Consider the following 12,626-nt stretch of genomic DNA (forward strand, 5'->3'; position numbering starts at 1 on the left):
CACTATAAATTTAACCTGAAAAGATGTGTAAAAATTCACCAGAATGAAATGACATTTTAAATTTCCTGCGAGCGGACCACCAGAGTCTCGACCTCCTGTGACCTCCCAAATTTTATTTAAATCCTTGAAGCCTCAGTTCTTCTCCTCCTTATCTTCCTCCTCCTCAGATTCAGCATCCAGGTGTGTGACTTCCACCTGCCTGAGTGCTTCAGACTTGCTGCACGAGATGTGAGCCTCCAATCCCACAAAGTTTCTGGGTTTTTGTAAGAGCAACATAATAGCTCAGGAGAGAGCAAATATGTGACATACTTATTTATTCACTTTGCACATGACATTTGTGTGCTTATTTTATCATGTCAACTACTGACCCCAAGTTTTCATCCAGAGTAACAGAGCATAATAATCATTGTTCCAATGTGACCTCATTTAGCACATTTTCAAGATGTTGCAGTGTAAGTGTACGTTAACAAAAGGTACGTCTGACCACTTCCTTTCAGTCTGATTACCTGACACAGATGTAAGACCTCAGGCCTGCGGACCGCTCAGAAACCCCCTGAAACCACCTGGAGTGATTTTGGCTGTCGTTGCGTGAAATCGGTCACAAAGTTGTTGCTGCTCCAAAAACTTCAGGTTCCTTCGGTCGTCCACAGTTGACCTATACTTTTCATACAAAATGCTGACCTGTCTCTAAACGCTGAGCTGCAGTGAAACTTGAAAAATTGAGTCACAAACTGGAAACGGAGAATGTTTAAAAATTAAAGAAGAGCGCTGGCTGACTTTTTCTTTGCAGAGGAACGTTGTCTGTTCCTGGTTTGCATTTCACTTTGTCAGGTTTGACTGCTGGTTAGCAGTTAGTTTGAGTATTTGCAAACGTGTTGGTATCTTCCACTGCAAACTATCGGTGACCACAGCAACCTGCTAGAAACCAAAGCAATCATAGGGATTTTTTTTAAATTTCACTGCCCTATTCCCAAATAGGCAATCATATTCTTTCTCGCCTCTCTGGATGACTGGGGCTGAACATGAAATGTAATCTAGCATTTTCCATTTTACTCATGCATTTAGCTGCTCATTTTTTTCATTATATATTAATTACAAAATATCAGTGATCCTGTAAATTAACCAAGATGTGTAGTGAAAGAGGAAAAATGAGGCAGTCTGCAGAAAATACCCAGTAATTTGTGTAATTTGTGCTAATTGTGATCGCTGACAAACTGTGTGGAGGAGTGGGAGATAAATAAGGAATATGATGAGCAGCTAACAACGTTGCCTTTCCTTTGAATGTCTTGTTTAAAGAAGCTCTGAACAGAAACCAGAGTATGAATCGGTGAAAGGAAAATTTACCATTATGAATAAGCCATACGGCCATCGGGAAAACTCTCGGGGTCGACCTCGGGATAACAGAATAAATGGCAGATTTAAGTGCCTGCCCTCAAACTGAGAACTCCACTTTCTTTAAGTACTAACAAATGGAGTTCAAAGATGTCTTGAGAAGAAAGCGAGGAACGAGAGAAGACGTCACCGGTGGGCACGGGAGCAGAAATGCCTTTTTAACAGACTCTTCATGTGACTCAACACGTTTTTCTTTTTCTTTTTTTTTTAAAAAAAAAAGCTTTTGCAGAAAGGAGAGGTCACTTTTTTTTGCACGGGCAGCATTTACTGCACATGATTGCCCCTGCAGCTGGAGCTGCCATTTCACAAATTGCACCACGCTAATTGCATCAGCGTTTCCATCTAATGGAAGCTAAAGCCGTGCGTGTGCATTAACAGATGACCCGTCTCAGTCATTATAACACACAATACTTTGTCAACCCGGCATCCATATAAATGACACAAACACTGCATTAATGACGTATAATGGCATGTGATCAATGCAGTAAATAATGACTAATGTAAATTTACACTGATGAGCCAAAATAATAAGACCAGCCCAACCTAATGTGCTGCTGGTCTTTGCATTTGAAACATAGACGGCATATCATGACATCATCCAGGGGTTAGTGAGGTCTCGTTATAAAGCCTCAAGTTTTAAAACCAGATGTGATGAGTGAGAGGTCGATCCGACTGTCAAACTGATCGCCCCTGCAGCTGGAGCATGCTCATTGGTCATTAACTTATGGTCAAGGTCAAGTTTATTTATATAGCACATTTCCAACAGTCCACACAGCACAAAGTGCTTAACAATGTAAAACCACTAAAATCAATAAAATGCACAACAGTGATGCAGTAAAATATAGAAGAGAGAAACATACAAGAAGTAAATAAAACAACTAAAACAACAACAACTTATGATTGACAAGTCACTGGCCAGTGATTAAATAACCAAAATTTAAAGAGTTTAATAAATAGTTTAGGTTGGAGGAGATGCCGTGGCAGACCCAGGGCATGCTAAAGAGATTACATCTCTCGACTGGCCTGGGAACACCTCGCTGTTCCCCCGGGTACCACAGGAGGCAGCCGGTGAGAGGGAGATCGGACCTTCACTGCTTGGCTGCTGCCCCTGCCACACAGCCCCCAATAACCGGAAGAAAATGGATAATTAATCATTTCTAAAATGAGTGACTGAGCTCATAAAATAAGCAGGAAAGCATTTACAGAGTTCAGTGTGAAGGACTGTTTTCCTGTTTGCTTTTCAGGACCTGAAGTCTTTGCCCCCTGTTGGCCATTAAAAAGAATGCAGCATGTATTTTTTTTTATACTGTCTGTAGATAGAACTCAAGCTTCTTAACTTATGAACTAATGCTAGCTGGCTTAGTTAGCAGGTTACATCTATACACTGTACAGTCTACAGGAGCACATATCTGCTAATTAGTGCTAAGTTACCATAGTGGGTTTGATTTGGCAGATGTTCCTGAAACACATCCAAAGGGTCTAGCATTGTGGCTAGCATTAGTGCTAAGTAATGAAATAATATTAGAACTGAATTGAAGTGAAGCAGACTTCTTGGACAGTCGCTTCGTACCATTAATAGCACAACAGGTCAAGAAAGTGCATTAAAAAGCTCCAAAAAGCACAAACAGCAGAGTCCAGAGGTCCAGTTCACTGGTTCATTTAGCAAAGGTAAAGCCCAGCATACGAGTAACAGCCAAGATACGACCTACCACAACAGTGCCTAACGTCAAGCCTTAATATAAGTTAAAATGGGTGAAGAGAAAAAAAAATAGATTCGTTGTTATGAAGGGAGAAATGAGCTGTAGAGATCACAACTCTTGTCGTATACCAGGCTGTAAACATGTTTACTTCTGCTGTAAAGTTGGACTTTTTAACATGGAAGTCTATGCTGATTGACTCACTTCAGGAGACGGCCTCAAGTGGACATTACAGGAACTGCACTTTGTGGCATTTTTACACTGGCTTGACTTTTAAGTCTCTGTGAAGACCAGTTGCTCAGTTCCCAGAGCCTGATGTTAAAATACTGAGCCAAAACTATGCTGCGTCTTTCTTTTATATACATCATTCAGTGCTGATGAGCTGTGGATCAGCCGCGCTCCACCAACAACCTGTAGGTTTTTTCTCTCCTCAGTCCAACCATGACCCGGACTGTCAGGCACATTTGTTCTGGTCCTTACATCTGCTTCCCTCTTTGCCAGTGTATTTGGTGCATAACTGTTTACTTCCTGTCTAATATATCCACTGGCTTAACTGTGTTTGATTTAATCCCTGGAAAACCAGATTAATGCTCTCTGTTACCGTCATCAACACGCTTCCAAAACAACTGTTGTTTCTGTGCTTCCAACAGGAGTTTGTGATGATTGTGGTGTTCGGGTTGGAATTCATCATCCGTATCTGGTCAGCGGGATGCTGCTGTCGCTATAGAGGATGGCAGGGTCGGCTGCGCTTCGCCAGGAAGCCCTTTTGTGTCATTGGTGAGTTTTTGGGCCACACCTTTTTTTGTGATTAATTCACTGTGTAAAGGTTTGTTTTCCAGCTACAAAGCCATTCCCTTCTCATTGTTTCACCCTACAGTTGCCCTCTAGCGGACCGCTCTGCGTCCTCTCTGTGAATGCAGCCCATGCACGCTATTGACCAAAATCTGCTGGTGTCATTTTCAGCTGTGGTCAGGCCTCATAAGAGCAGAGAGCATTTACGTAATGAGGTTGCATTAACTGCCTTTTATTCTTTCCACTGTTTAGACAAGGATCGCTCTGCTGCTTCTTTCAAAGTACAGTAGGGCGCTCGCGGGGAGGGAGAGCAGGGCTCCGAGGTCAGCGAGTGCATCGCAAGCTCCCGTCGTCACACTTTTCAGCACTGACGGGAGAGCAGCAAAAAAGAGTGAAATATAAGTAAGAGATAAGGAGAAATAGAGAAGACGACGGCGTGTGATGGCGAGCGTGGAAAAAATAATAAAGTGAGAAAGTAAAAGAAAGGATTTGAAGGATAAATGGAACTGAATCATAATGCACATCCCTACAGAGAGAACCCTGTGACTGTGCTGCAGTATAAAATGACTCTGCATGCTCTCACATCTGAAGGAGATGCTGGGAGTTTTCTAAGAATTCAGCTGCTGTGTCTGTGTGTAGTTTTGGTCGTATTACAACTTTCATTATACAATGATTTTAGTTTCTGTGCACAGACATCGACTTTAACTCCAGAGCATGACGGTAATTATTCACCATCATTTGCAGAAAAATGTTTGAATTTTAAGATTTCAGAGTGATTTCTTGTGTTAGTGTGGCTGAATCTGAAATATTGTGACCGGTTTCCCACTAAACCAGTGCAGAACCAGCTCTGTTTTAGTCCTCCATTGAACCAGCTCCCACTGTGGCCAGTTTGGAGACTGAACACTGGGTAGCAGAAGCTGACGTAACTGTCATGGGAGTAAAATACTTGTGGGATAAATGCATGAAATAATGTGAATTTCTCACCTAATGTCAGTGACTTTAATTATCACTTTTTACTTGTAGCATGATATAAAATGTCACAAGACAAGCTGGAAAATGCACAGATTGTTACCAGATTACTCCTGGATCTTTGAAGAAGCTGGTCTTTGAGGGTGTTTTTAGTGTGGAGCTCTGATAAGACAGCAGTGAATCAGCATCAATCATGATTTGACCCAGACCCTGATATCCAGCCTGCCACAGAGAACTGCAGGAAAACCAGATTCATAGATTAATGAGGTTCAAGGATTTATGAAACACAGAATTTGTGCTACTGGCAAAACTTTTTGTTGTTGTTGTTGTTGTTGGGTTTTTGTTTTTGTTTTTTTGCCATGACTGCAGTTATTTCTCCATATGAAGATTCCTAAATGAGCAAACTCCTGGTTTATGCCAGGTTTAGCCCCTGGCAGGTTAAAGTGAAACTTGTAGTGTAGCTCAGTTTGTCCTCAGTTTGGGCATTGCTGTATCACCAGGATTATTGTTAGGATTATCATTACTTAATTTGACTTCAGAGATGCTGAAAGCCTTGATAATGGCAAGACTTAGTGGATCTTGTCTTTAGTGGAAAGAGAAAAATGTGAGTAGCTTTGAGTGCCGTTTTCTGCAACATCTCCTTGTGTATGATATGTAGGGATGGTGACCTTTAATTGAGTATAGTGTTGGTTCAGGCAGGCCATGAAGTCAGCCCACAGCTACCAAATCTCAGATAGGTTGCACTGTATATGCTACTTCAGACTTCACACAGGTGCTGCACACCTGCAAGCCACTTTGCAACCAGCCTCCATCCGATCGTCTGCTTTTCGTGCCGTTTCTGACTCGGTGTCATATCAGTGGTGTCTGCTCAGTTATGTGCTGATGTTCTTCTAGAGCCATGTCAAACATAAGTGGTTGTAGATGGAAACAGGAGGGCTTGTTTTTACCTCAGTGACTCTAAACAAACTCTGTGCATATTTGTGTGATAGTTTGAAAGTGCCTAAAGGTGTAGAAAGTGAGCCCATCCAGACAGTGGTGAATCTTACAAATGATTTATTTGTATCCAACCTTGAAGAACACGGATGTATTTTTCCTTTTCTTTAATCCTGTTTTTAGAAAACTCTGTAAAACCTACAGGACAGATTAGCTTTTATACAGCCAGGAAAAATCTGTATGCTGCATTAACCACTGATGTTTGCACAGATATTTAAAACATTTACAGAGTTCGACACACATTTAGGGAAGAACACTGGGGTGATGGTACTGTCATGCTAACATTTGCACAACCTGGGGAAAGTAAACCTGTCTGACTCCTGAAAATCATCCAGAGAAAGTGCTTTGTGATTTAGTGACTGTGGTTTGCAGTAAAAAGAAAAAGCACCTTTTAGTGCTCAGCTGGAGTAGAAAAGAGCTGTGTCAGGATCAGATATTTAAATTATGGTTTATTAGTATTTACTTATACTTATACTTCAGTATATTTATTGTAAGCCACTCTGTAAGTGTAATAAAAATATTAATCTTGTAAACAAGTATAAAAGCCTCGGGGCTCATTTTTCAAATCTATGAGTTCTTTTAGTTTTTATACTTTTGCTGATAGTACTTTTTAAACTCGAGCAACATTTACTTTAATGGATGCACGGGATCTGACTGATCTGTCTTACATTAAAATGCTTTAATAATGCTAGAATAATAAGATATCCTGGTCTGAATATCTAAAAATAATACAGCCTCCAGCTGAACTCGTTTAAAATGTTCTTCCTTTTGCTGTTACTTTTGGCCCAGAAGTTAAATCATTTTTTCTTCTTCTGCAGAGTCCTTTAAGCAGTTCTTTTTTTCTTTTCACTTTGGCTGCTGCATCGTGCCCAGTGGAAATTCTGTTAACCAGTTTATTTGTGGCAGCAGGGCTCCCTAATTACTCGCTATCAAGCAGCTTCACTGGAGCCGTACGGCGGCATGTTCATGCCAAAACAACCGAACGCCAAAGGAAGTTTCTGTGCTCAGAATAAGCACTGCGTGCAGAATCTTAATGTTGATATGACGTTTTAACCAGCGTGATCTAAAACTGTGTTAGTCTGTGACTTCAGAGCGACCAACATTAACTCACAAATGAAGCGGGAATCGAACCAGCATCGCTTTAACTGGTGTGAACAGGTGATTTGTCCCCTGGAGTCATTTAGAAGACCAAAGACTCCCCGAGGGTTAAAGGAAGCATGTCCGCTGACAGCCTGAGTAAATAACCCCATGATGGCTGTGATGCACATGGCTTGGCCCCTATGGAGATGCATCCGAATGGTGCGCCTGAGGATGGACTGTAATAATATGCAGCTTTCTTGTGTTTGTCTGATTTCATGCTCACATTCTTTCGTGTGAAGTTTTGCCTGAAGCTCAGAACACTGTGTTTCAAACGAGGACCTTCAAATTGTGATCATTCATCACTGAGAGGAAACTTCCATAGAGAAAGAAAAGAAATGAGCATAAACGTGTGTGATACTCTGAACATATATGAAAATCATACAGTCACCATCAACTCTGCAGGTTTGCCATCGGATCTGTTCTGGGAACTGAATTTGTTCTACAGATGTGCACTTGTTGTTGCTGGTCTTTGCCTTCTTTAAGTTCTAAACTGGGAAGAAGTTGGTTAGTGAAAAACTCAGACTGAAATGTGCAATTTTTATCCTGGTTGTGGAACACTGGACCTGGAATGATATTTAAGGATAAGTGAGGGTACATAGGACTTTGTCAAACCAGTCTACATGTGTTTTGTGGACCTCATTCACCTGCATCCTTTGGTTTAACCTGTAGGGAAGTGCTTCAGGAGTACGGTGTATCTGGCTTGATGTTACAGGTCATTCAGTGCATGTACAAGCGTGTTTGGTGTGGGGGGTTTGGGCAGCTCCCCAGCAACCCAGATCTGGATAACCGGATTGATGAACAGATGTGTGATGGGTGAAAATGTTCACATATCACCATACCTGGCCCTCAGTTCCTACATATTTGACTTCACTGTTGGGGCGTTATCGTGAGATGTGCTGTCTTACTGTAGTTTATTAAAGAGACACGTGTATTTTAGCAGTGTAGGGCTGAATGCCTCTGTGGAGTCTGCTGGACTGATGCAAATCTTTGGATTCTTTGTGGTTGGTTTTTTTTTTTACTTTCCTCTGAGTACCTTCAAAGTCGGCGAGCTCTGCTGGGGCCCCTTTAATGTATTTTTAATGCCACTGCTGCTCATGACCTATCCCCTTTCTCTTCCTCTCCCCACTGTGGGTCAACTGGTCTGTTTATTTATAGGAGGAACCATCAGCTTCACCTCAACAAGCATTCTCTCTTTTAAAAAGGGGTTTGGCTGAAGGACAGAAGGGAAATCCTCTCGTACACAGTGAAGTAAAATAGCACGGCCCGGGGGTCGAGTTTAATGTGGAGCATCGCTGAGATGGAAGAGACGGGGTGATTTTTTTTTTTGAGTCAGACGAGGTCTTATTTGTCTGTCCTCTTTGTGGGTTTGGTGTTATTCATTTGCTCGCTGTGCTTTGTGTGAACTTCCTCTGCACAGAGTCAGATCTGTGTGCGTCTGCCTCTCGGTGCCCGTGTTTACGTCTGTCACAGTTTTTATGCTCTTATGGGAAATTAAAAGGAAAGAAAGCAGAAGTGTGAGCTCTGCTTTCAGATATACAGCAGAGCTCTGTTTTAGCCAATTATCTCTCCCTCTGCTGTGTTTGAGTAAACAGTAGATCAATGCAGTAGCCAGGCAACTTAAATCAGCATATGCTCTGTATAGGAAGAGGCCATAGGACGTTATTGTGCTGTTGATGCCTGTGGCAGATTATGTCATCTCCAGTAATATAGAGCCTTTGTTGGGCTGATTTACTGCAGTGAGCAGCGTGAGATGACAACGCTGACTTACTGTTATTGCAGCTGCATGATAGACGTCGAACCGTCTAACTCGCGTTCAGATGAGAATGAATTTTTATAGGATGGTTTCGCGTTAGGATCAATAACAACAAGATATACTTGCTTCTGTTTTCTTTTCTGCTGGCAGGAGTGAGCAGTCCTTTTTTTGAGCTGTCAGTGAGATGAGGGAAACAGTCCTGTTTTTTCTGAGAGCCAGTTTTCTTACTTTTTAAATGCACACAGAACGTACACATAAATCACTACACATAATCGCACAGCGTGACATACCTTATGTCAGATGGTAAATTAAAATTGTCACGATCTTTTATCCCATTTCGTTTTTGTATTAGTTTTTGGTGCTTATGTGGGGTTTGTCTGAGTCTCTGTTGTGCTGCGAGCTGAGTGTTGAAATTGGTGATTAAAAAACTCAATTTCTGAGCTCTTGTTTCATGTTTACGTAGCTCACCGTTTATGGAAGAAAGGCAGTGAAGCAAGGCACCCTGGAGCAAGTAAGATTCCCTCCACAGGCTGTCAGAGGCATGTGGCATGTACATTTGAGTCCATTCAGATATTGGCAATATTGAATATTTAATACATTTTAAAAGAGTGTTATAGTAATATATATCTCCAGTAAATAGATCTGACAGCGGGTCAACTTATGCCAAGCTGGCCTCCAGGGTTGTAATGCACAGTCGGGAAGCCTTTCTGGGATCATAAAGTTCTCCGGCACCACCCATAAATACCAAAAACTACACTTCCAGGTGGTCTCTGTGTGGCCTCTCGTCCACTTTTAGCTCTGCTGATATTTTATTATCACTCTGTGGAAGTCCAGTTCTGCCTACTTCCCCCAATTTAACTTTTTTCTTTGAATATAGACTCTGTGCACAAGTGTTTGTGCACACCTCTGAACGTTTGAATTCAAGTGTTTCAGTCACAGGTGTATAAAATCAAGCACAGAGAACGTAAAGTGTGTAAACGTGACTAATGCTCTGTTGACTCAGTAACTGCAGAGGTCCAAACTTCAGCTAGCATTAGCATCAAAATCAGTTTTCAAAATCCATCATAATAAAAACTGTATTTCAAGTTTTTCGGATCTTTTCATGGCCGTCTTCCTCACGGCCTGGTTCCTGTAGCAATGCAGCTCCTGTAGGCGTAACGTGTAGGTGACCCAGTGGATGTGTGTGTATAGTGTAGCTTTGTATAGATTTCTGTTTGAATACACATATTTATCAGTGCAGATCATTTTAAAGGTTGCTTCATAAAGAGTTGTATCCTCTTCTGCTGGTAAGCCGTCGTTTTGTGTTTTCATTCCAGACATCATAGTGCTGATAGCGTCAGTGGCGGTGGTGTCAGCAGGTAGCCAGGGCAACATCTTTGCCACGTCAGTCCTGCGAAGCCTGCGTTTCCTGCAGATCCTACGCATGGTGCGAATGGACCGTAGGGGAGGCACCTGGAAGCTGTTGGGCTCTGTAGTCTACGCACACAGCAAGGTAGGTGTGGAGGGCATCCACAGATCAGGCTTCTGCTCAAGCTTCAGGGAATCTCGAGATGTTTCTGTAACGCAATAATCAGCATGTTTATAAGATTAAAAAAATAAAAGGTCTTAAAGAGGACGTGTTGTGCAGTATTTATTTATTTTTAAACTAGTAGACTAATCTTGCATGATAGTTTGATTGCTCTTCCTTGCTATTTTGAGGTCACAGAGGTTTTCATGAGCATTCATCACCTACCTAAACATTCCTGATAAAGTGTACAGCAGTGTTCCTACAGCGCTATTCGTGTAGAGCAATAAGTCAGACTAGCTGCAGTCTCTGCTTTGCAGGTAACACTGGGCACATTCAGAGGTCTTGTAGAGTTCATAGCAGGCAGCTCAGCAGCTGTTTTAGCAGCACATCAGGAAGTTGTTTTATCTTATTTTTCTCTAAACCAATAAGGGACAGCATCAGAGGAAGGTTCTGTAAAGGGTTGTGACCTATCACCTGGTTATTTTATTTCTGTTTCTGACCTCAGTGTTCAGAGAAAAGCGATCTCCTGTTATATGCCAGAGTGCTTGTGCATTAAACAAATGCTCCTTTTTCCACCATCACACTCTGAATGACCTCTTTGACCTCTGCAGGAACTGGTAACCGCCTGGTACATCGGCTTCTTGGTCCTCATCTTCTCTTCTTTCCTTGTCTACCTTGTGGAGAATAAGTTCAACAATGAGTTTGCTACGTATGCGGATGCCTTGTGGTGGGGCACGGTGAGTTTGGAGGAATTTCTGTACTTTAGTAAAAAGCCCTGATAGAAATTATGTTTTAGCAGCTGTTAGACAATCTCTGCAGCCACCTGACCCTCCTGAGTCAGACTTTCTTGGACATCAGCAGAGTGAGTGTGTCCTGCTCTGGATGCAGGAAACCAGAATCCCCTCCTGTTATTATCGCCTGTTTAGCTCTGCCTCTGTGCACTGACAGCCCGTCCATAAACATTAGTCCTGCACGGCTCCGTTAAACACCATTATCAATCTGGCTCAGAAATTCATAATGGTGTAAAATGGCCTTTGTCATGAATGGTAATCAGAGCCTGAATGAAAAATGTTCAGGCTTCCAAATCAAAGAGGTAGATGGATGGATATGTGTACAGATGGGCAGATAAAACCGGCGCAGTAATAAAGCCAAGTAAGGTTTTTCTGCCAGTTTCAGTCCACAGCCAGGTACATCTCCCCCTGTCATTAAATGGTGAATACACTTCATTAAGTGCTCCTTTTCAGGCTTTCGATGAACGCATGTGAATGCTTTTATCCAGCAGTCATATTTTGATGCACTAAGTACCATCACTTTGAATCATTACTGCAATCAACTCTTTTAATTCTATTAAAACTTCACTTGCTGACATCTTCCATCGAGATGTTTGAGTCCCATTTTCATTGAATCTGAGGTTTCATATTGTCAAAACGCCCTCTCCATGTATATCTGCACAACATCATCAGATGCTCGGTAGGTCTTTGCACATAAAGGACAAGAGGACTGCACATTCTGTGCCTTAGAAAACTTTATTTTTTCAGATAAGGCAGAATAAACATTTGAGCCGCCAGCTTTCAGCAGCGTTCCTGGAACCAAGGCCGCACAGACTGACGCCTGTTAAAGCCTCTGCGCAGGTTTAATCATTCAGATGTGATTGCAGTGCTTGAAGGCATCATTTAAAATCGTGTCTCTGTATGGAGAAAATCAGGCTGTATGCAAAATGGAAAAAGATGCAAATACAATAGAGCGATGCGTACCAGAAGACATTTAACACTGAGCAGTCTGACAGAAATAAAAGCAGTCTTAATAGATTAGTATAAGTAAGGCAGAGGATGCATTTTCATTCAAGTCTACTAACCAAATAACCCCTTTTAATATCACTTAAAGGACCATTTCACCAAAACTCCAGAAGCTGCCTGAGTCACAAACAAAAAGATGAAACCAGTTTCTACAACCTTCAAAAGATGACATTAAAAACAGCTCTCATAAGAGATATTCCACATGACTTTATAATTTGCAACTAATGACGTCTTACTGTTAAATAAAGAAAACTACTAATAGCTTGTAGATGTTTAGATAAGTCATAAACGACATCGGTGTTACCAGGTCGCTTGCAAGTTCTGATACAGTACAAGTTTTGATTTTAAATATAAAATTAGTTTAAAAGTTTGCTGTTTAAACAGCCAGAGGCTCCATATGAGCATCCATCAGGCCCTGACAATAATCATTGTTTTCACAGATCACCCTGACAACCATCGGCTACGGAGACAAGACACCAAAGACGTGGACGGGGCGGATGCTGTCCGCAGGGTTCGCCCTCCTCGGCATCTCCTTCTTTGCCTTGCCAGCTGTAAGTTATTCCTTTTTTATGAATCAGTTTTCTGTA

General features: G+C 41.8%; 1 protein-coding gene across 7 annotated transcripts in view; it reads left to right on the forward strand.

The window, feature by feature from the left end:
* The window catches only part of kcnq5b (potassium voltage-gated channel, KQT-like subfamily, member 5b), a 129,495-nt gene that overhangs the window by 94,418 nt on the left and 22,451 nt on the right, over window positions 1–12,626 (forward strand). For all 7 annotated transcript variants that reach the window (XM_013277134.3, XM_019359496.2, XM_005470149.4 and 4 more), the window contains exons 3-6: window positions 3,740–3,866; window positions 10,053–10,228; window positions 10,855–10,980; window positions 12,480–12,590. In XM_013277134.3, coding sequence (XP_013132588.1) covers window positions 3,740–3,866; window positions 10,053–10,228; window positions 10,855–10,980; window positions 12,480–12,590 — 540 coding nt within the window. The remainder of the gene's footprint in view (window positions 1–3,739; window positions 3,867–10,052; window positions 10,229–10,854; window positions 10,981–12,479; window positions 12,591–12,626) is intronic.

This window comes from Oreochromis niloticus, linkage group LG6, assembly GCF_001858045.2.
Source record: "Oreochromis niloticus isolate F11D_XX linkage group LG6, O_niloticus_UMD_NMBU, whole genome shotgun sequence".
NCBI lineage: Eukaryota > Metazoa > Chordata > Actinopteri > Cichliformes > Cichlidae > Oreochromis > Oreochromis niloticus.